This window comes from Onychomys torridus, chromosome 8, assembly GCF_903995425.1.
Source record: "Onychomys torridus chromosome 8, mOncTor1.1, whole genome shotgun sequence".
NCBI classification, from domain to species: Eukaryota; Metazoa; Chordata; class Mammalia; order Rodentia; family Cricetidae; genus Onychomys; species Onychomys torridus.
In genome coordinates, this window is record NC_050450.1 from 68,256,603 (window position 1) to 68,281,656 (window position 25,054).

General features: G+C 45.0%; 1 protein-coding gene across 1 annotated transcript in view; it reads right to left on the reverse strand.

Moving 5' to 3' along the window:
- Nucleotides 1-18,346: 18,346 nt before the first annotated feature.
- The window catches only part of Utp6 (UTP6 small subunit processome component), a 30,616-nt gene continuing 23,908 nt past the window's right edge, over nucleotides 18,347-25,054 (reverse strand). The window contains 2 exon segments of the mRNA XM_036198054.1: nucleotides 18,347-19,586; nucleotides 21,170-21,242. Coding sequence (XP_036053947.1) covers nucleotides 19,432-19,586; nucleotides 21,170-21,242 — 228 coding nt within the window. The 3' untranslated portion in view covers nucleotides 18,347-19,431.

Consider the following 25,054-nt stretch of genomic DNA (forward strand, 5'->3'; position numbering starts at 1 on the left):
TTAATCCCAGCACTCTGGAGGCAGAGACAGACAGATCTCTGTGAGTTCAAGCCCAGCCTGGTCTACAGAGTGAGTTCCAGGACAGCCAGAGCTACACAGAGAAACCCTGTCTCAGGGGGGGAAAAATTAAAGGATCCAAGGGGCAGAGGTTAATACACACACACACACACACACACACACACACACACACACACACACACACACACGAGAGAGAGAGAGAGAGAGAGAGAGAGAGACAGAGAGAGAGAGAGAGAGAGAGATCCCCACCTACCGAGAAGCTAAGATCAAAACTAGCCTGAAATACTATATATTGACAAAGACATGGAGCAAAGGAAACTTTCACACACTCCCTGTGGGAGTGGGGATTGGTGCAACCTTTCGGAAAACCCTTTCACATTGAAACTAAAGGTGAATGTGCATAATCTGTGAGCCACGACTCCGCCCCCAGGTATGTGTCCCACAGCAAGCTGCTCACGTGTCCCCAGAAGACATGAGCTAGAACTGTCGCAGCACCAGCTTAGCAGCCCCACACTGGAGACAGCCCACCAGCACAGAGAAGGCAGCCACTCCGTGACGCAGAACCCAGCAAGGAAGCGAGCGAACCACTGCTACATAGGCAACCACATAGATGAACCACCTGTCTATCTATGACTGAGAGATTGTAAAGTCATGGGCTGGAGACTCAATGGGAGAGCATTTGCCAAGCATGCACGGGGTCTTAGGTTCAAGCCACAATATCACACACCAAATTTGTTTTAAAATAAGCCAGGCAGCTGGGTGGTGGTGGCGGTGACGGCACACACCTTTAATCCCAGCACTCAGGAGGCAGAGGCAGGTGGATCTCTGAGTTCAAGGCCAGCCTGGGCTACAGAGCAAGTTCCAAGACAGCCAGAGCTACACAGAAAAACCCTGTCTCTAAGAACCAAAACCAAAACCAATAAACAAATAACAGTTGAAAAGGAATGGAGGTCATAACCCATTTAAAGTTCAAACTCATATAAAACTATTACACACACCATCAACACCTCGTATAAACTGGGTATTGTGACACACGCCTATAATACTCATACCCAGGAGGCTGAAGCAGGGTTCAGAAGTCAAGGCCAGTCTGGGTTACACAGTGAGACTATCTCAAAAAATAAATAAGCAAAATGTACACTAAGATTCATAGCAGTGAAAAAAGAGACCGTGGATTTGAAAAGGAATAAGGAGGGGTACGTGGGAGGGTTTGGAGGAAGGGAAAGGGGAAATAATGTAATTATATTATAATCTCAAAAATAAAGATTCATAGTGATGCTAGTCACAATAGCCAAAAGGGGAAAGTGCCCCAGTGTCTGTGAATGGATGAGAAAATGCTGTCCAGCCACACAATGGAACACTATTCAGCCATAACAAGGGATACGGTGCTGAGACATTCGACATGGATGGACCTTGAAAATACTAAGCTGAAAAAAAGAAGTCCGACACAAAAGGCCCTGCATTAAACAGAATTCCATTTATATGAAGCATTCAGACTAGACAAGTCCACAGAGCTAAAACGCAAACATGTGGCTGCTCCAGGCCGAGGTAACGGAAGCTGAAGAGCGGATGCACATTAATGGACAGGCTCTTCCTTCTGAAGTGATGCCAGCATGCGGAGGTTGGGGGTGGTGAGTGCTGGTTTACCTAGTACTCTGAGTGTGCTTAGCGTCAGAGTGCCACATTTTCAAATGGTTGAGATGGTAAATATTTTATGTTACATGTATTTTATAAAAAGGTGAAATGGATCTATGGCATAATAAATCAGAGCCATAGTTACCTGGGGCAAAGAGAGGGGTACAGAGTCCTGGGGTGCCAGTCATATTCTTTTTATAAAATCTTAGTGGTTGTGATGTGGATGGGTTCTTTTTATGAAGTCACCGAGAAGAAAAGACAAAAAGAGCAGCCAATTCTTGTTTTGTCTTGTTTTCAAACAGTCTCCTCGGTTAGACTTGAACTCACAGCAATCCACCTGCCTCAGCTTCCTGAATGCTGGGGTTATAGTTGTGAGCTACCACACCTAGCTGAGCACAGGCAATTCTTTTCTTTTAAAGACTTTTAGGTTTTTCTTTATGTGTCTGTGTCTCCCTGTATGTATGCCACATGTGTGGAGAAGGCTGCAGGAGCCAGAGAGGGTGTCAGATCCCCCAGAGCTAGAGTTGCTCAGTGTGGGAGCTGGGAATTGAACAAGGCCACTCTGAAAAAGGAGCATGCATTCTTAACCACTGAGCCATCTCTCCAGTCTCCTGAGAACAAACCATTTTTAAGGAGTTTTGCTTTTGCTGGGAAAGTGGGCAGTAGCTACAAAGACCATGGAATTGAGAGAAAGCTGTTTAAGATGGGAAATAAAATAGTATTTTTTAATTATTTATTTATGTGCCATGGTCAGAGGACAACTTGTAAGAAATGGTTCTCAAGCCAGGCAGGGTGGTGCACACCTTTAAACTCAGGACTTGGGAGGCAGAAGGCAGGTGGATCTGTGAGTTTGAGGCCAGCCTGGTCTACAAAATGAGTTCCAGAACAGCCAGGACTATACAGAGAAACCCTGTCTTGAAAAACCAAAATAATATTAATAATAAAAAATTAATATTATTATTATAAAGAAATGGAGAAGAGCAGCCTCTTCCACGGAAGCCTATCTACAGAAACAAGCAGGAGGCCGAGTCTCATAAGTGCCTGTTCTGGGGAGCAGGGAGAGCAGTGGTAGTCTTCAGAAGTGTATTGGGGCTTATTACCAGGGTTATTGTCCCCCAGTTTACTGATGCATGATCTTAGACTCCAAGAAAAGGGAAGTTTGATGAGGGTCAAACATCTGGAGTGAAACCATGTCTCTATCTCCAGCTGCACTACACCGAACTGCCCATGAGCCTCAAGACCATCTCTCTACCCTCTAAAATTGTGCTTTCTCTCACTTGCCCTCAAACAACTCCTCAGACTTTTAGAAGTAGTTTTCTGAGTTCATAAGGATTCTGGGATCCAGTGAGCAAGTCTGCTCTGCCCCGTGTCCTTGTCAACACCCCCAATCTTATGAAAGACTTTGATTGCCTGTATACCTCAGCCTCCATCTTCCTAGGCTGGAGGATTCTCACTGAAGAGGCTGTCTCCATGGTAAAAGCCCTTCATTACTCTGGTATCTGGCCCTCTTCCAGTTCTATTACATCTTTCTTGGAATGCAAAGGCCATAACAAAAGACTCCACACTCTTCCATTTTGAAAAGCCCTTTGCAAGGACAAGAGCCCATTTACATTCAAGATGATGGTCAGTCAAGCTCTGGTTTGCCCAAGGGCACACCAAGTGTCCTCAGTAGAAACTGACTGAGGATCCCAAGTGTCATCACCTCTCTACCATGCCTGCCTGTGTGCAGGACTCCAGATGGGCACAGGGTGCCAGTCAAGACACATTTAGCAGTGAGGGATAAGGGGACTGTGTCAGATCGGCTTAGAGCCATCAAGAAGATGTCCAGAAGACTGGTTGATCAATGGGGGCTCAATGATGTCATCACAGTAGCATTTCCATCTTGTCATGTGCAGGGGCTGTAGTGGGATGGATGGTGTCCCCTAAAATTATGTCTACTGCCTAAACTCCAAAACCTGTGTGACTTTATTTTGAAAAGGGGTCTTTTCATATGTAATTAAGGATTTGAAGAACATCCTGGATTACTCTAGTGGGCCCCAAATCCAGCCTTCTCCTGCCACTCTCCAGCAGGAACAGAAGAATCTTCCAAACGCGAGAACCCACCCGTGCCGCACTCCTGAAGTCCTTCAAGCTTTCGGCATGACTTCAAGAGCCCTTGCTACCTGGCTTCTCTGCTCGCTATGCACCCCAGTCCTCTCCAATTCACAAGCCCTCTCGCATTTAGGGGACTTTACACACATAGTTGGCCTAGATGATGGCTCGCCAACCACCATTTGCCTGAGTCCTCAAGGATTTAGCATAGAGGCTGTCTCGGTCCTCGGATGGGCTCTTTGACTTACAGCCCCTCCTAGCTCCACCCCTTCCCACACTGTGTCCTCTCCAACCATTCCTCTATGGCTCTGCCATGTGAACCATCATCACCCGACCTGATTCCTTTAACACGGGAATGTGGCCCCCACACTCATCCTGAGTCTACAGTACAAGGCAGGTGGTCAAGGGTAACTGGTGAACTCAGGAGATGGAAACAGAAGAATAAAGAACTCAAGATCATCATCAGCTAAAAGCAAGCTCAAGGCCAGTCCAGGCTACTGAGATCCTCTTTCGAAGAGCAACAACCAAACTTAATATCAAACCTACACCGGATTGCCTTGTTTTAACTGAAATAAAATTCATCATAGTTTTTTTTTTTTTTTTTTGACAAATCTAAATGTTTCCTACTTTAGAAAAATTAACACACAAGCCCCAAATTCGGAATCAGGCATGAGTTGTACCCTGTGTTTGTGACCTTGGCCAGCTGTTTTAGTACCCAAGCCTCAGTTTCTCTTTCTGTAAAGTGGGAATTGCCAATAAATAAATCTTTAAAAAAAGGGGGGGGGGGGGCTGGAGAGATGGCTCAGAGGTTAAGAGCACTGAGGTCCTGAGTTCAATTCCCAGGAACCACATGGTGGCTCACAACCATCTGTAATGAGATCTGGCGCCCTCTTCTGGTCTGCAGGCAGACATGCAGACAGAACACTGTATACATAATAAATAAATACATCTAAAGTGGGAATTGCCTACTTCCAGCCAGGCAATGGCAGCGCACGCCTTTAATCCCAACTCTTGCGAGGCAGAGGCAGATGGATCTGTGAGTTTGAGGCCAGCCTGATCTACAGAGCGAGTTCTAAGACAGCCATAAAGAAACCCTGTCTTGAAAAACAAAACGAAACAAAAACACTACTTCCTGGACTGGGAATGTAGCTCAGTTGGTAGAGGGCTTGTTTGGCATGCACAAAGCCTTGGGGTCCATCCCCATAAACAGTCTGTCATAGTTAGGTTTCTAGTGATGCTGAAGATTGACCAGAGTTTGTTAACAAGAAAGATAGATGCCAGTTAGTAAGACTGAACCACTCTGGAGACTGCAGAGTCAACGTGCCTTTACTGCCACCTGCTGGACAAGCAGAATAAAGCCACGGGTAGTGGTTGGGAGAGATTCAAGGACCTGCCTGCAGCTGCCAAACATATGGCTCTCCGTTTCATCTGCCACGTTTGTGCAACGGCTAATGAGAAGCTGTCAGAGTAGACCGCTTTGGAAATCAACACTACCTCATCGGGACAAAAGTAAAGGAAGGAACACGTCGCAACATTCAGAGAATGGGAGAGTGCCTCCTTGGACAGCTTCTCTCTGACATGAAGGGAAGGCGGAGGGAGATTCCTCCTTTAGAATCTATGGTCAGATTTGACCCCAAAGGCCCCCATCAAGTACAAATCCTGTCCTCCTGTCCAATATATAAGGCAGGGTCTAGTCTGTCCAGAACCAGCCCAACAGGAGCTGCTGGAAGCTGGAGGCCATTCTTTCCAAAGGGCTTGGCTTTGCAGCCAGACCTGCTAAGTCAACAGGGAGCCAGCCCTTGCTTCCCGTTACACCCTGCAACCTGGTGGTTCCTCTTGGCTCATCACACTTGCACATATGAGTGCACACTGAGTGCACACACCTCCAAGTCCATCACTCTGTAATTTAGATGGGGCATCTGCTCTAGAACAGGGAGGCGGAATCCAGATGGACTATGAGCAGGACCATTTTTTTTTTTCTTTCTTCCTATTCCAACCATCCTGTATTAGCTGGAGCTAAGAATGCGGATTCTGGAAACCCAAGGGCAGTGCAGGACCAAGATATTTATTTAGCCAACGAACTTGCTTCTGTCTCCCAGGGAGGCAGGCTCAGATTTCTTCCTGCAGGCTGAGCTGAGTCCAGCCAGTTACTTCTGAGAAGGGAGAAAGTTCTCGGGAAAGGCTCTGGCTGGCCCAGGCATACAGGCAGCTTGGGAAAACATCACCCTACAGAGCAAGCCTGCCAGGGGTTCCTGGTCACTAGACTGCCATTCTAAAGTGGTACCAAACTGAGTTAGAAATGGGAGGAAGGAAGACACTCCCCGAATTTCTCAACACTGAGACAGCCATAAATCAGAAGCAAGAGTGTATTAAAGTATCAAAATGCGCCACACCATCAAGATAGCTCACAGGGAGAGGCCCTTGCACATAGGCCTGATGACCCTGATTAATCCCTGGATCCCATAAAGTGACAGGATAATGTACTGCTGAGAATTGTCCTCTGACCTCCACACATGTGCCACTGACAGTCAGGCAGACAGACACACAGACACACAGACACACACAGACACACACACACACACACACACACACACATTAAAGATGGTGTTTGAAATAAATGCCAAAATAAAACCTTCTCAGGGCTAGACTGATGGCTCAGTGATTAAAAGCACTAGCTGTTCTTGCGGAAGGACCCAGGCTCAGTTCTCAGCACATACACACAGTGGCTCACAATCATCTGTAACTCCAGTTCCAAGGGATCAGACACCTTCTAGCTTCACAGGCACCAAGCACATATGTGGTGCACATACATACACACAGGCAAAACACTCACACACATTTTTAAAATATGATTTAAAATATTAAAATTTTTTTAAAAAAACAATATAAGTTTCTCATGCAGGTGTGGTGGCAGTCCCCGAGTCCCAGAACTCAGGAGGACCTTGGGTTTGAGGCAAGGCAGACAGATTCTACTCTGTCCAAAACAAGAATTGTTTTCATTTGTTCCTAATAGCCCTCTGCTCCTCAGTGGCCAGTCAGCTTTTGTCCTGTTTCCTCCTTCTCTGTCCCTTCATCATCCCATCCCAGCCTGGTTCACACTTGTGACAGAAGCTAGGCAGCAGTCACCATGGCCCCAGTCAGTGGTAAAGGCACAGCTGGGGTGATCACAGGAACTCCCCTGCCCCACCCCACAACACGATTGCACAACAGCACTCAGTCACACACCAGAAATGCCCTTTAGTCCCCTCCCCCTTGGCCTGTCTTTCTAAGACTCCTCCTTAAGTTCCTTCTCAGTTTGACTTGAGTGGCACCTGGTTCTCCCCCTCTGCTGCCACAGCCTGCCCTTGTGACCAGATCCACACCCTCTGGAACTCTCCACTCCTCAGGAAACAAGCCAACCTCAGAAAATGCTGAGACGTCTACTAAAAACTCAGAAATCTCCGTTTCCACCTCCAGCACCTCCTCCCTCCCTCCTTCCACCCCTCTCCGTTTCAGACACTTTGAATCACTGCCTGTTGACTGTTTAGCCTAGAGAACAACAGCCGGAGAAGCGGGATTGCCAACTTGCAGTATTTGAATAGTAGGAGGACAGGCTGAGCTGGGCCACTACACCTCAACACAAAGATGCTTCTTCTAATTCACAGCACCAGCCAGCCATGATGGCTCCCTCCACGTCAGTAACAGACCAGAGACTGAAGCAGGCAGAGAAGATTCGCAGACAGCCTAGACCACACTGAGCAATATGCATGCTCAGACTAGACAGAGAAACAGAGACAGAGACAAAGAGAAACAGAGAGAAAGCTCTTGTCCACATTTCTCCCCAGGCATTTAGAAAACAATTTAAATATTCAATTAACTGCTATGATACTCAGGTTTCAGATCTGAAACCTTTTCTGAAGCAGGTAAGAAAAAAGCCCTTGGTTGTCAAGGTAGCTTATTGTGATGGACCACAGACCTGCCAAGAAGTGTCCCGCCCAAAGCCCCTCTGCCAGGCTTCAGAACGGTGGGGGCCAATGAGGGCCACAGATTGTGTATGTGTGGATCTCCGTTAGAAGCTTACCACATAATCCTGGAGAAGTCTTGCAGTCTCGGTTTGAAAGTGAGGTATATTATCCCCTGCTCACTATGTGTACTAAATAAGCCTTTTTCCCCCCTTACTGAAAGCAATCTGGGTATGGTGATGCACACCTTTAATTCCAGCACTCGGGAGGTAGAGCCAGGCGGACCTCTGTGAGTTCAAGGCCAGCCTGGTCTACAGAGCGAGATCCAGGACAGGCACCAAAACTACAAAGAGAAACCCTGTCTTGAAAAAGCAAAAAAACAACAACAAAATAGTGGCTTCATGCAATTATAAGGATTAAAAGACTAAGTAGAAAATAGAATTTCATGCCACTTAAGGATTATATCATTGTTGCCTTCATTAATTTGCCATTTAGTTTCTCAGCCAACGGAAAGTCCTTGAAAACTAAGTAAATGTTCCACTTTTTTCACTAGCAGAAATAGCTAACAGTCACCCACAAACTCACCGATGTCTGTTGGCTTCCAATCCCTGCTCAACAGTGCCAAATATACAGAAATAAAACTGGTTATTTTTCTTCCCCAGAACAGTCTCAGTTCTCCAGTACTTTGGTCCTTAAAGTGTAAATCATGTTGGGTGCCTTTAATACCAGCACTCAGGAAGCAGACATAGGTGGATCTTGGTGAGTTCAAGGCCAGCCTTGTCTACATAGTGAATTCAAGGACAGCCAGAACTATATAGTAAGACCCCATTTAAAAAAGAAAGAAAGAAAGAAAGAAAGAAAGAAAGAAAGAAAGGAAGGAAGGAAGGAAGGAAGGAAGGAAGGAAGGAAGGAAGGAAGAAAGGAAGAAAAGAAAGAAAGTTCCAGTAGAAAAGCCTATAGCTACTCAGGTCCATGAATTCTCTGATCACAAAACAGATCCAAGAAAGCATCCAGCATTTTGAGCAGCAGGCAAGGGCCTCACTACCCAGAAGGCCAAGCACCCCTGAGGGACAGAGGCACTCCACAAACCAGTGAAAAGGCAACAAGAGAAGCAGCCTGCTTTAGCCCAGTCCCCAAGAAGTGCCCCTCACTCTTTCCCTACGCAAAAACCTAGAGGCTGGTTGACCTCTGGTTCCTCCATAGCCTTTACTAGCCCAAATCCTAGGCTCTGAGGATCCTGGCGGTATGGCGAAGAGCAGAAATACACGAAATCAATGGACCCTCTGGACCAGGCTGCCTGCAGAAGCCTGTGATGCTGAGGCTTTTGCCATCCAGGCCTAGACAGAAGCCCAGAAACTCTTGCCTCTGGAGCTGATCCAAGCCTAGGTCATTGGAATAGCTGCAACCTTCAACCAACCCAAGATGGATGTCCCAATGATAGGAGGGAAGGAAGACTTGACCACCACAGCCCCATATCTCAATTCCTGTGATGTTAATGTGCACACACCCACTAACTTCTAGCAGGCCTTCTATCCCAGGAACTCCCAACACAGGGTTTCTTGCACCCTACTTTTTTTTTTTACCTTGGATGTATATAAATGTATTTACGTGTTCTCATGTCTGTACAGGTATCTCTCGTGTGTAGGTGAGTACCCACAGAGGCCAGAAGAGGGTGTCATCAGATTGCCCTAGAAGCAGTTATAGGAGGTTGTATGCTGCCTGATGTGGATGATGGAAACCAAACAGAAGAAGAGCCAATGCTCTCAACTTCCGAGCCATCTCTCCAGCCATAGATCGGTCTATTTTAGAAAACCCTTGGGAGACTGAGGCAGACGGTTGGTTCTCTGAGTTCAAGGCCAGCCTGGTCTACAGAGTTACAGGAAAGCCAGAGCTATGCAGAGAAACCCTGTCTCAAAAAAACAAAACGAGACGAAGAAAGAAAAAGCAACCCCCTTAAGCTGTGCTAGAACCATAGCCATCACTGAGTTTGGGGCACCGTTATGTGTGGGTCCCTGCAGGTTTTACAGTAGGCAGGGAAAACAATCCAGGGAGAATGAAACTCAAATCAGTCTGACTTTGGTAACTGGTGCCAGGCCAAGACTTCTTGGAGCCTGACGTTAGCTCATATATTTTTGCCATATTTAAGCATAGCACAATTTTGGGGGAAAAGGTCTTTACATAACAATTATCTCAGTCTTGTGAGTACAGCAAAGTTTAAGACATGTTTGCATTGAAGCTCTTTACTAAGTACACATGGCTTCACCCATAAGATGGGTTCTTGTTGACTTAGAAGCCGTGTTCAAGATAAGGGTCTAGGGAGAATGACCAAGGTAAACAAAATGCCTGGCACTAAGATAGCATAGAAGTCACCTAGGCTGCTGTAAAGTATAAATGACATCTCTCACAAGGATGAGTTATGACCTAGAAGGTTTTAGGGGGAAAGGGTCTGGATAAGTAAAACATAAATCCTGAGAGATATGGGTAGAGCCTGACCCATCAGACAGCAGAGGATAACCAAGTTGTAAACCACCCATTCCCAGCATTCCAGAAGGAACAGATCAAACGATCAAACATCTCTTTCCTTTGAAGGATGCCTGCGTGTTTAACTCTCCTGCTTCTCCCGTGTTTGTCTGTGTGTACAAGCACTGTTTACCCTCTACAGTTACTGCAAAGCTTGCCTGTGTGTGGAAGGAACCCTTCACGATGCACTAAAGGTAAACACAGCAGTGGGGTCAGCAAAGGCTCCTATCACCACGCCTGCCAACTTCTGTCCCCATGATCCACGTGGTGGCAGGAGAATCAACCCCCACTGTTTGTCCTCACACCTCCACACACATATATATGCAAACAAGTAAAATGTAAAAAGTTACCAGTCAGTACTGGAGAGAAGGCTCAGTGCTTAAAAGTACACGCTGCTCTTGCAAAGAACCTCGGTTCTAGGGATCAAACTTAGGTCATTGGGCTTAGTAGCAAGCACCTTTACCACTGACCCAGCTTACCAGCCCACTTCTTGTCCCCTGGCACCTCTTGGCCCAGTGCTCCTGGAGTAACACTTGTATTTTAGGCCACTAGACAAACACTAGTCTTACATATTTTTTTTTTTCAATTTAGTTTTAACTCCAACTTAGTTGAAAATGGATGCTAATTTTGTTATTCTTGTTGTTGTGAGTTGTTCTATATGGCACTGGAGACTGAAAACATGGCCTCAAGCATGCTGGGAAAGTGTTCTACCACTGAACCCCAGGGTTTAAAGAAAATGCTAACTAGAGTTAGACCACAATGTGAAGTCAGTGCAGGATTACTCACATTTCCTTGTCCAGAGCAAGGCCTGATCTGAAACATTTTTGGTGTGGGAGAGGAAGGGAGAATTCGAACTTTCCTATAGTGAGAGAATTTTCCATCCAACTGCATCTTTATACATCATGTATCTTACCAAAGAAAGGTGGCAAAGAACTGACTCGTAAGCAGAGCAAGGTGTGTATGCCTGTAATCTCAGGGAGGAAGAGGCAGGAGAGTCAGGAGTTTAAGGTCATCCTCCACTACAAAGGGAATTTGAGGCCAATCTGGGTTGCACGAAACGTTTAAAACAAGAAAAGAGAGAAGAAATTGGCTTTTTCCTTCTCCTCACTAGGTGAATGTTTATTTTCTTGAACATTCTCTGAACACTTACTGGCTTTCATTTTAGATTTTGCTCTTTGCAGAAGGCACTACTTTCTCAGAGCAATCTTGTCAGACTTGACAAGATTTCAATGTGGTGATGTTTTAATTGTGCTGAAATGTGATTTTATTTGTATGTTAATAAATAAAGTTTGCCTGGAAATCAGAGGTCATTAGCGAGCCAGGAATAGAAGTCAAGTGGTGGTAGTCCATGCCCTTAACCCAATCACATGGCAGGCAGAGTCTCTGTGTGGTCAAGAACACAGACAAGCTTGGTGACCCTTGAGTCTTTAATCCCAGCACCAACCATAGAGACCAGGAGGTCTGTATAGCCAAGTAGTGACGCGGCTGGGCTTATAGCCAATGAGAAGGCAGAACAGGAAAGCAATAAAACACAAGAGGCACAGGAAGAAGGTCTCTCTCTGAGGAAGGACGGCAGTGAGTGGTAAGATAAGGTGGTCTTGGCTTCTTCGCTAGTGCTCGGAGCTCTTGGGCTTTTAACTCTGTATTTGGCTCTGTGTTTCTTATTTAATAAAACCATTATTTAATAAAACCGTTTAGAATTTCGTCTACATTTAAATCACCTAGGAAACAAACTATGGAACTGTCTATGAGGTCATTCCAAGTGTTCAATGAAAGAAAAAAGGTGGGACCACTCTCTGAGGTAGGGGCCCAGGCAAGATGGCTCAGTCAGCCAAGGTGTTTGTTGCCAGGCCTGACGACTGGAGTTCGATCGCTGAGCTCCTCCTGGTAGGAGAGAACTGACTTCTCTGACTTGTCCTCTAACTGCCACACATGTATGATAGCATGAGTGTGCACACACTCACAACAAAGTCAAGGAGAAAGCAAGTGAATACACCAGTATTCATCATTCTCTGCCTCCTGACTATAGGTGCAATGTGACTAGCTGCCTCCCATTTCTTCTTCCACACCTTTCCCATCTAGATGGGCTGTCCACAAAAAGCCTGTGCCAAAATAGTCTTCCATCTTTAAGCTGTCTTTTGTCATGTGTGTGGACAAAGCAAGGAGAAAAATAACTAGTACATTCAAAGTCTAAAAGCTCCAGAAAAGGTAGGGGCAGTGGTGGTACATGCCTTTAATCTCAGCACTTGGGAGGCAGAAGAAGATGGATCTCAGTGAGTTCAAGGCCAGCTTGGTCTACAATGCAAGTTCCAGGGCAGCCAGGGCTGTTACACAGATAAACCCTGTCTCAAAAAAAAAAAAAAAAAAAAAAAAAAAGCCAAAATTATGAATGACATATTGATATTGATATTTCTTATACATAATCAATAATCCCAGCCTGAGGCAAGAAGATTACTAGATCCAGAGGCCATCCTGGACTAAATAGCAAGACCCTGTCTGTAAATAAATGATAAACACATATAAAGAAAAAACCCAGAAACAGAGGCAAAACCCCAGTCGACTAGTCTCTTCCTTGAGTAGACATCATGTTCTATCAGCTCCCAGGTACCCAATTCCCCATCAGACTCCACAGCAAAGCCTTCCTTTTCTCAGTGAGGGCCTTTCCCATGAGTAGGTGTGATTAGGGATGCTTTGGACTCTGCTGGCTAGGAAACTAATGAAGGAAGGTCTTTAAACTGATAAACTGCAGGTCTGCTCAGGCCCTTATTAAACTCTGGGCCAACTTCCCAAGAGAGCAGCCAGACAGTGTCCAGCACCCTGGGGTTACCCCAGCACTTACAAAAATGTTTGGTGCACACTTTCAGAAATACGGTTGGTCATCTCTCTTTCAACAAGATGTTTTGTCCTAAACAAGGCCATTCATTGCCAAGTCATGGAGTCCACATGGAGAGCCTCTTACAGGTAACAATTCAGGGCCATTTACATGCCACTAAGCCAAAGGGTCTCTAGCAGATGGTACAAGCTTGAACTGAATTTTGCTCTTCAGCTCTTCTCTTCGACCTCAAAGAGAATGTTAAAAGTGGGTGCGGATGAAGGGGTGGGGTAGGAGGTCAGGGGTGCAGGAAGAAGAGTAAGGCCTGTCCAGTCATAACAGGCAGCCCCAACAATCCTCCTGCCTTCTGGGAAGCTAGAATGTACACTGTTAAAAGGCCTCACAATACTGGAAGAAAGCCTGGAGAAAGACAATGGATTTCCAAGCAGAGTGCTTTCGTGGTGCCAGGGATTAGGGTGGGAAAGGAATCACCCTAAAAAGGCATGGTGTTAAGGCTGTAGTAATCACACCAGCTCTAAGCAGCGAGACAGTCAAAACACAGAGTCTGGAGGCAGACTGGCTGGGTTCAAATCCGCTCTGCCAATTACTAAACATGGAACTGAGCTGTGACTTCCTTAGCGGAGTCCTCAGTAGCTTATTTAGCATTACAGGACCCAGTGACTCCACTCCCAAATGCATACCCCAAAGGAACTAAAGACAGCATCAGACAAAACAAGGATGCTTGTAGCAGCCCAGTCACCAGCAGGAAGACACATTCCAGATGTCTGTCCATCGATGGATGAAGATCAACAAAATGTGGTACATCCAGTGATGGAAGTATTCGTCCGCAGAAAGGAATGAAGTGCTGACATCTCCTACAACATGAATGAACCTCAAAAATATGCTGAGCTGAAAGAAGCCAGGCACGAGCAACCATATATCACATGATTCCATTTATAGTCAACTCACATTTTCCTACCCAGAATAGGTAACTGGATAGACAGAAAGCAGATGAATGACAGCAGGCTCAGGAGGGGGAAATGGAGGAACTACTGGCATACAGAATTTGCTTCTGGAGCAATGAAATGTTCTGGAACCAGATGGTCATGGACAGTCATAGAGTACTTCCACTGTGACAGATATCTCTGGAGTGTACGCCCCAAATAGTTAAGTAACAGATTTACATTACTCATCATTTGCAACCATCGAAAACTGTCTTTAGCTTACTCTGTGCCTCAGTTTCTTCATCTGGAAAATGGACATAGGGTTGTTGTGAGAGTGTGTTTTAAAAAGGGGGGGAGGGGAGAAGTTCTCTAGCAATGAGTACCCATCAAGGGTAAGCCATATGCTTCAGCAGTTTCAACCAATACCACTCATGAGAGCTTTCCTTAAGGTTAGAAAGGCTTTCAAGTCTGTCTGGTGAACAGTGTGCCATGTGTGCCCACCAAACACATACACGTGGCCAGGACTTCTCACTTTAATTATAACAACTTACCCGGGATTGGTGGCTACTGACTACTAGACAGTACAGTTAGGTCCTCTACTCCATCCCCAGAACCCTAAGAGGTAGTTATTATCAGCTCCATATTAGAGATCAATGTGAAATGCCCCTCACAGGCTCATGTGTGAACACTGGTCCCCAGGGGGTGGCACTATTTGGGAAGCTGTGGAGCCTTCCGATCAGAGGCACAGGCAGAAGTGGATCAGTGGATTAGCACCCACAGGGCAATGCACAACTGCCTGTAGCTCCCCAGGTCCTGGAGAGCTGATGCTCTTGTGGTCGGTGGGCACCGGGCATGCACATGGTACACATACATACACATACAGGCACTCACAGGTACATATCAAAGTTCGAAACTTTCCACAGCATTCCACTACCACAAGGTCAGCCCTGTCATTTATACACATGGACCTGCTAAACATATCTGTCTGCCTCTGCCTGCTCTGGGACCCAAACTCCAAGGCCTTTTGCCCTGCGATTTCTCTTCTCCACTTTCAGGAGACCACCATCCTTTCACCATGGAAAAGAGCACATGCTGTCCTGCTCTTCCCTGACAAAATAGTCTCACCCAACTCTGCAACCCAAAGTCACTTCCTTTCCAAATGTCTCTTCAGATTCTCTAGTACGTGCCATCTTGGATCACCAGCCCCATTACTATGCATATGGACTGTGCCAGGCAAGGTGCTGCGTGCCAGATACAGCCCTAAGCATAGTTTTACTGCCAAGGAGCTCACTGCTAAAGCAGGGGCCGACACTGAACACGGCCAGGTGAAGACTGTAATAATGGTCTTCAGAGGAAAACCCTGAATTAGAACACACATCTGTGACCTGGTGTTCAGGATGAGCTGAGCATCCCACTAACATGCAGGCAACTTTAGGTGGGCCCCCTCTTCTGTTGCCCTTACCTGGCCCTCATCCAGGCTCCCCAGCTGCTGTCCTCAGCTCTGCCATCAGCTTCAACTCTCATTTACCAAGACACAGAGGAACCTCCAGCCTTGCTTGCCTTCCAAGTGCCCATCTACACTCATGGGCTTCCTGCCCTGAGGCCTCTTAGCTGGCTATTTCCGGCCTCAGCTTGCCAGCCCACAGGCTTCCCCTGATCGGTTGCACCTGCCCACACCTCCCCACCCCAGGCTGCAGGTGCTGGCAGAGCTCACTTCTGAGCTGGGGGAAGCGTCCTGCAAGCTCCATAGCTGCTGACCTGAGGTAGTCATGTGGTCTCCAGCACCTGACCACAGCTGCCTGAGATTCCAGGTGTGCTATAAGGTTCCACACCTGGGAAGCTGCTTAGCCACAAGATACCCAGGATCTGGCTGTCAACTGAAGAATCTACTGCAAAGGTCTACTCCCTCTAAGGATTCCTGTCAGGAAGAAACCTGGGCAGGGGGGGGGGCACTGACAGACATCGTGTGCTGCTGACAGGACAAGTACTCCCCACTGTCCAGTGCTGGTTCAGACTTCTGGGGCAACTACCTGTGTGGGGCTTAAGGCTGAATGACTAGCTGGGTCTGAAATGGTAAGTACCATCCCTTCCCAATAACTGATGTGTTTCAGCTTCACCACTTGACTTCCCATCACAGTATGAAAACGGCCGAGTATGCCTGATGGCATAAAAATGCCTCTGAAGTTCCAACCACTTTTCACCCTGTCACTTCACAGGTTTTTCTCTAATTCTAGGATGCAGTTCAACTATACCTCATTCACAAATGGATGAGAACTCAGCAACCACGTCCCCCACCCTGAGTTAAGGACAGTCTTTAGAGTTAACCCATTCAACACCAAAATAGTTGGTCAAAAACTCCTATTGTGTGGACCCTAAACATTCTGTCCTGTGACACTCTGACCAGAGCCTGGCCACTCTCCTTGTAGCCTCAAAGCAAATAAGGAGGCACCTGGGACAGGCAGGACTTGCAGGGGAAAGCCCAACTGCAGACAGCCTTCACTGACGATGCACTCCCTTCTGAAGACTCGGGAAGTCCCACCCCAATATTATATAAGCAATCAAATAGTGCTGGGAGAGACTTCAGGAGTTGCCTGCAAGATGAGGAGAAGTAGAGCTTTTATGGACTTCTCAGTGGTGCCTTTCAACCAACCATGCTCCTGTAAGTAACCCCAATAAAGTCACTGGTTCATTAGGCTATACTTGGTATAGTCTTTGGGACATAAGTGAGTCTTTTCAACTTTATCTACCCCAGAGAATGTGTTTATAAATAACACAAGATATTAAGGGAAGAAAATAGGGTAAAGCTGACACACAATAGTCAATGTTAGGGAGTTGGAGAAATGGCTCAGAGGTTAAGAGCACTGGCTAGTCTTCCAGAGGCCCTGAGTTCAATTCCCAACAACCACATGGTGGCTCCCAACCATCTGTAATGGGATCAGATTCTCTCTTCTGGTGTCATTGAAGACAAGTCACTCATATACATAAAATAAATAAATATTAAAAAAAAATATTCAATGTCTGGTTTTCCCCCTCCATATACTTTCCTATAAAGAAGGGAATGTGGCCAATTAATGTGTGTTCTGTTGTGCTGATGCACAACTAGTTTCCTCAAATCTGACTGCCTCTGTCACTGTGCTCCCTATCAGAATCTCTCGCAAGAGTGGAAATAAAAGGTCTATTATCAGTCCTGTCTAACATGGTAACCATGGGGCTATTTAAGCACTTAAGATGTAACAAGTGTGGTCCCTCATAGCTGCATAGACCTTTAATCACTGGGGAGACAGAGGCAGGCAGATTTCTGTGAGTTTGAGGCCAGCTTGGTCTACAGAGAGAGTTCGACAGCCAGGGCTACACAGAGAGACCCTGTCTCAAAGGGGAAAAAAAAGTAAACAGCTGGGCAGTGGTGGTGCACGCCTTTAATCCCAGCACTTGAGAGGCAGATCTCCATGAGTTCAAGGCCAGCATGGACTACAGAGTGAAACATGCAAATGGCACACAGACATACATGCAGGCAAAATGGCCGTACATATAAAATTAAATTTTTAAAAAGCAAATGACAAGCAAACCATAGTACAAAGGCTCAAAATAAAAATGTACTAAATACTCTAACCTACATAAGAATTCAAGGGGTTGGGGATTTAGCTCAGTGGTAGAGCACTTGCCTAGCAAGTGCAAGGCCCTGGTTCGGTCCTCAGCTCTTGCAAAAAAAAAAAAAAAAAAAAAGAATTCAATATATACTAAGGGTCATAGAATGAACCAAACAGAGAACCATCTGACTAGCTACCTAGTGCTACTTGAGTTGTCCTTGGCAAGAGGAGAGACAATACTGAGGGTGGAGAGTGGTAGAGTGTTTACCTAGCATGTATGAGGCATAGGTCTGATATCAGTACTGGGGGGGTGGGGGAATGGGAAATCACATAAAAACTCTTCTGGGCATCAAAAACACCAAACAGAGGGAAAAGGAAGCATAAACTTATTTGTATGACATGAAAGACCAACAAAAGACCAACACTCTCAATGTATTTTTAAAACATAAATTAGTAAGAAAAAGTAATTTAAACAATGATGTATCTTCACCTACTAAATGGAGGATTATAAAATGATGAAAATGAAATATGTAATACCTAATGCAGACAAAGGTGATGTCTCGTTCACATGCTGCTGGAAAGAGCAAACTAGCAGAACATCAGTATTCTGTCTTTTACCTAGATCCAGCAATCTCACTGTCGATAGATAAGTCCCCTAAAGAAGCACCCATGGATGTGACCAAAGATTGACAAGGATCCTCACCAACAACATTTATAATTAAAACAAACAATAAATGGCAAGGTCTAACCACAGGGGATTAATAAAGTAAGACAATGGAATGCTATGAATTCCTTAGGTGTTTTTTAAGTTCATTTAATAACATGAGAAATAACGTAACATTAATTAAGGCTTAATAGTAAGTAACTGGTTCTGAATACTTTCCCAGTGATATCAAAATGTTAAGTTAAAGCCAGATCTAGTGATTCAGGCCTGTAATCTCAGCTACTTGAGAGGCTGAAGCAGGAGGATTGAAAGTTCAAGGCCTGCTTAGACTTGAGTACTTTCAAGGCCAGCAAGAACTTAGTGAGACCAGCTCAAAACAGAAAGTAAGAGGGGTGAGGAGCTGTCTCCACGGTAAAGCACGTGCCTCAAATCATACAGATTTAGTTTCTACCCTTGGTATCAAGGAAGAGAGAAAGGATTGCTTCCAAACAATTTCCTCCCTGCTCCCCAAATGCAACCTTCCATCCCTTCTCCCCTCCACCCTGCATCCCTCCCACTGAGGCACTTCCCCACTCCCTTGCCTGTCCTTTTGTTGCTGGGCCTCCTCTATACAAACACTTCTTGGCCTGTCAATCCTTGGAGTAAGTAACTTTCTGCATTACCTTAACCTTCTTAAAGGACTCCCCCATACCCAGCACCTCCTTCTCTGTTCCTCATCCAAGTCTCCCTTCGTTCCTGCATGTGAAGGAAGGCCCAGATTTCTTGAATGATCTAGAAGTACAAATCCAACTTTGATACAGGGAATCAGTCACTTAGGTTCAACCTCATCTGGATTACAGATGGCTTTCTTCTCCTCAGCACTGTCCTGGTCTCTCCTGTCTCCACGGGCATCATGCAGGCTTTCACAACAAGGACAGAACACACGAAACTATCCTTTCTCTTGCGTGTGCACTGGCTCCATCAGACCTAGTCTGGATTAGAGTGGTGTGTGCTTGTCCTGGAACAAGAAATGAAACTCAAGCGTACGATTTCCATGTATTTTAGATTTAACAGGCAGTGGCGTTCTCTTTTCTGGACCCAAAGACTAATGCCAAATTAAAGTGTTACAAAAGCAATCGGATACCCCGTCTGCCACTTCTCAACAGTTCATACACTGACTCCACTACAAACCGTCCTTGAGGCTGGCAATACCACTTCACCAAATCGGTAGTGCTCTTTGCTAGTGGCCAGCCTGATGCATGGCATGTTTAGCTACAAACAGCTCTGCTGACTGTCCCTGGAGCATTTTCATGGCTCGCCAATAGATCTGTCCACAGTTCTCAGGTCTGCCGAAGGGGTGGCTCAATTCCTCTTTGATGTAATCCATCCAAAGATCTTGAAAAGGAAACAAAAAAAATTATTGTAAACCTCATTAGAAAGCTGGGAAGGCTCTATTAGGCAAATTCAATTATTTAATAGTAAGCCAATTAAAAGTTCTAAGAAACTTCCACACATACAATTAATGTAAGTAAAAATTAAAAAATATATATGAATAAAATGAGGTACCATGTAATACTGATACATATAAGCATATAAATAAAGTTAAGCCTGTCTATTGCCTCAAACATTCATCTTTTCAGTGAAAACTTTCAAACTCCTTTCTACTTTGTTGTTGTTGTTTTGGTTTTTCGAGACAGGGTCTCTCTGTGTAGTCCTGGTTATCCTGGACCTCACTCTATAGACCAGGCTGGCCTGGAACTCACAGAGATCTGCCTGCCTGTCTCTTGAGTGCTGGCCTACTTTTTTTGGTTTTTCAAGATTAGAGTCCTTGCTGTCCTGGAACTTGCTCTGTGGACCTGTCTGCCTTCAGAGTGCTGGGATTAAAGGAGATCACAGTTACCGCTCACCACCAGCCAGGTTCCTTTCTACACTTTAAAGGACACGGTACACTGTTGTTATCTAGTCAGCCCCTCCCCGTGCCACAGCAGACTAGCCCCAGTATAACTGACTAAGCACTGACTGACCCTCCTTTCCTCTGTGATGACCAGCTGTGACTACTGGCCTACACTAACGTTTATACATACTTGTTTTGATTTAATCTGATTTAGTTTGATTTTTTGAGACAGGGTCTCATTCTGAGGTACAGACTAGCCTGGAATTCACTACATAGCCTAGACTGGCCTCAAATTCTTGGCAATATTCCTGTGTCCACCGCTGCAGGATAGGATTATAGTTATGAACCACGACATCCCAGCACACGTCATTCTTAAAGAGCTGTTTATTTTGTATTGTGTGTGTGTGCGTGCACACCTGCATGGCATGGCACACGTGTGGAGGTCAGAAGACAACTTGTGGAAGTCAGTCCTTTTTATCTGTCATGTGGGTTCAAGAGATTCAGCTCACATCTTTATGCTTGGAAACAAGTGCCTTTAGCCATTGAGCCATCTCACCAGCCCACATAAATTTCTTTTTATGAGATCCAATCCAAGGCTGGGCTTGGTGGAGCATGTCTTTAATCTCAGCACTCAGGAGGCAGAAGCAGGCAGATCTCTGAGTTCAAGGCCAGCCTGATCTACAAAGGGAATTCCAGGACAGCCAGGGCTACACAGAAAAACCCTGTCTGGAAAAAAAAAAAAAAAATAGAGAGACCCAACCAAGCAAATCTTTGTCTGATCCAGAGTCCTTAAGAGAACTAGTGGATATGAGAACTTGCAAACTTCAGTTGGAAGTAAAATCCTATGCTACAGAGGTGGAGACAGGGGTATTGGCAGAAGTTTGAGGCCAGTCAGGCTATGTAGTGGGTTCCATGGTAGCCTAGACTACAGAGCAAGGCCTTGTCTCAAAAACCACAAGAGGGCAGGAAAAGCACTGCAGAAGTGTTCTGAGAAGGGCCTAAGGTGCAAACCACACACACTATTCTACCCACCTACCAGTCCGAGTGCACGAGCACCGCTCACACACATAACTGGTTTACTTACCAGAGTCCGTAGACCCGAACTCTCTCAACGCCCTCTCATAATACTCCCTCAGGTTTGCCATCTTGCAGGGTTCCTATAAAAACAACCAGAAGGTCTGGCTTCATCGTCTAACCATAAATCCGTCTCGACTGTATTTTAAGCAACTTCTGTGAGGTATTTGAAGGGGAAGGACCAAACCAGCCCAGTTCTCAGCTTATCCCAAAAGAGGAAGAACAAGACCTCAGAGACAGCTCAGCAGCCAAGGGCACCTGCCACCAACGTGACAGCCTGAGTTCAATCCCCAGCATCCACAAGGCAGAAGCCGAGAAGCAACTCCCAAAGTTGTCTTCTGGCTGTCACACTGTGGCACACAAAAAATAAATACGACCAAGAAAACACACACACACACACACACACACACACACACACACATTTACCAGAATGAAGTGAATGTCAACCAGGAAAGCACTTTGCCCTGCTGATGTAGGAAAAGTCTAATTATATTCAGGGTGGAACCTGTGAGGTGTCACAGGAATAACACTTGAAACCCTTGAGGGGCTGAGTGGGATTTAAATGAAAAAATAAACAGACAGTTCTACAGCCTATGCTGGGATTTCTTCTTTGGAGAATCTGTGCTCTGACAGAGTTATGACCACCTTAAAACCTTCCTTTTCCTTTTTTTGAGACAAGATTTCATTATGTAGCCCAGGTTGGTACCGAGTTCATAGCAATCCCGAGTGCTGGGATTAAAGGCATGAGCCACCATACCTTGCTCTAAAACTTGCATACCACAATAACACCTAAATATTAGTACATGATCTTCACGTTCCTTAAGCCCTCTGGCTTTAAGTACTTCTTCACCTGGCAAGCACCTCAGCACCATCACAGGTAACAAAGTGTGGGCTACATCAGAACACAGTCAGGAATGGAGTCAGGTGAGGAGAATTCTGAGTGCTGTGAGAACACTTCAAGAAAACAGGAGAGAGTCTTATGACCTCAGTGTCTTCAAAAGCACAGAACTGTCCTTGGAATGTGTTTTCGTGCTGTCCCCAGGTGCAGCAGATAGGAATTGCTTGCTGTTGTTATTATTCAATTATCCTTTATGTGCCTCTATGGAAAGCATATTTTTGCCATGTTGGCTTGTCCTTGTGACTGTATACAGTCTGAACTCGTGAGAACTTTACTCATGTGACCTGTCTTAACCTGACTAGAAATTGTCCGAGGCTCCAAATAAGGTTGGCTCTTGCATGAGACTTTAGTCCACCTCTCCACACTCTCCCAGGTCCTCCACCTCTAGAATGGCGACAGGCTATAACCTAACAGAATAGTGGGCACTACTTTTGTAGCTCTGGCTGTCCTTGAACTCTATGTAACTAAGAATGGCCTGGAACTCCTGATCCTCCTGTCTCCACCTCCTAAGTGCTGAGACAGCAGGTGTTCATCACCACACCCAGTTTATGTGGCACTGGGAATCAAAGCCAGAGCTTTGTGCATGCTAGGAAAGCACCCTACTACAGCACCTCTAGGCTCCAGCTCCACCTCTGCTATTAAATGTATTCCTTTGAATGCATTTTCATGGTAGATTAGTATCATCTAAAGCCTTTTTTTTTAATTCCTATTCCTAGCCTAACACCCAAGTCCTGTGGATCACAAACCTATAACCCCAGATCCAGGGGATCCAAGGCTGTCTTTTGGCCTCCAAGAGTATTGACACTCCTGTATAAATACCTCCACACAGACACACACATAATTTAAAAGCTTTTTCAAAAAGCATTTAGTATAAAGAAACTACTTCATGAATTCAATCCCTAGCACCATTAAAGAATATTAGAAAAAATATTTTCCTTATTCAAATCTCCCTTTACCAAACCACATTATATGAAGTCAGTTTAACCTCACATGCGTAAGTATGCAAAAACACTTTGCTAAGTGACCATAATATACACTACTCAGCACATTCTTTCCTCTCTAGTATCCCATTGGGCCTTAGATGTCTCACACTCATTTAGCATGCAGAGGGCCTTCCTATATCGATGAGGCTAAGACTTACAATTAAGTCACTTGACCACAGCATAACTATTACATTAATAATCCAGAGACTGGTTATTAAATATTATGTTAAATTATCTCATCATGTAAGACTATACTATACTTCAGCATAACAGGTACTTGACTTAAGCAACAATAGTCAAAACCATGAATACAGGAGCTCAACCTCACTAGTAATTTTTCAAAATTCAAATAAAAATAAATACTAGATGAAATACCAAAATCAAAGGAAAAAACAAAGCTGAATACTTAGAGAAGCTATGAGGAAATAGGTATACTCATCCATTAGCTGACTACCTCTATAAACAATTATAATTCTTTTGGAAAACTGCATGTTAGCATATATAACCTGTATGGTGGCACACTCTGACTTTCTAAGAATTTTTTTTAATAGACTTCTCTATTTTATGTTAGTGTTTAGCCTGCATGTATATGTACATCATGTGCATACAATGCCCATGGAGACCAGAAGAGGGTGTTGGATCCCTTGGAACTAGAGTCCTTTGGAAGAGTAGCCAGTGCTCCTAACCACTGAGCCACCTCGGCAGTCCATATCTGACATTAGTAGTAGTAGTAGCAATAGTTTTTTTGAGACAGAGTTTCTCTGTGTAACAGTCCTGACTGTCCTGAAACTCACTTTGCAGACCAAGTTGGCCTCAAACTCACCACCTGCCTCTGCCTCCCTGAGTGCTGGTATTAAAGGCATGTGCCACCATTCCCAGCTATCTGACAATATTTTAAAATGCATTTTTTAGACAGGGCATGGTACCACACACCTTTAATCCCAGCACTCAGGAGGCAGAGGCAAGCAGATATATGCACATGCATATATATATTCCAAGTTTATATATGCATATACACATACATATACATACATACATATAATATATATACACATATACATATACTATATATATATATATACGTTTATATTCCAAGTTTACCATGGTCAGGAAATTTGATAATGAATAGTTTTTTTGGATAAGCTTAGAATAAATATTGTTGTTTTTTTGTTGTTGTTTTTTAAAGATTTATTTACTTATTATGTACATAGAAGAGGGCACCAGACCTCATTACAGATGGTTGTGAGGCACCATGTGGGTGCTGGGAACTGAACTCAGGACCTCTAGGAAGAGCAGTCAGTGCTCTTAACCTCTGAGCCATCTCTCCAGCCCCTTTTTTTAGTTTTTTTAAGACAGGATTTCTCTGTGTAGCTTTGGAACCTGTCCTGTAAACCAGGCTGGCCTGGAACTCACAGAGATCCACCTGCCTCTGCCTCCTGAGTCCTGGGATTAAAGGCATGCGCCCAAATTTTGTTCTTGTTTTAAGTAAGATATCATGTAGCTCAATGATGGAATTCTCATCTAGCATTAGCAAGTCCCTGAATTCAATCCCCATCACTACAAAATTAACTAATTAAAAATATAAATGCCAGACACTGGTGACACACACCTTTAATCCTAGCACTCAGGAGGCAGAGGCAGACAGATCTCTATGAGTTCAAGGCCAGCCTGGTCTACAGAGTGAGTTCCAGGACAGCCAGGGTCACACAGAGAAACCTTATTGTTTGGTTTGTTTTGTGAATGTTTTGTTTTTTTGAGCCAAGACCTTGCTATATAGTCCTGGCTGGCCTAGAACTCACTACATAGAACAGGCTGGCCTCAAACTCAGAGATCCTGAGTGCTGGGATTAAAGACGAACACTACACACCACCCTGAGCTGTGTATTATTTAACTGAGGCTCTCCTACTTTTTCATTCTCTTCATAAGTTACAGTTAAAACCATCAGAAACAGTAATTACATGCTCACTCTACAACCCAAGCACTGTGGAGGCAAGCAGCAGCTACATCAGCCAGC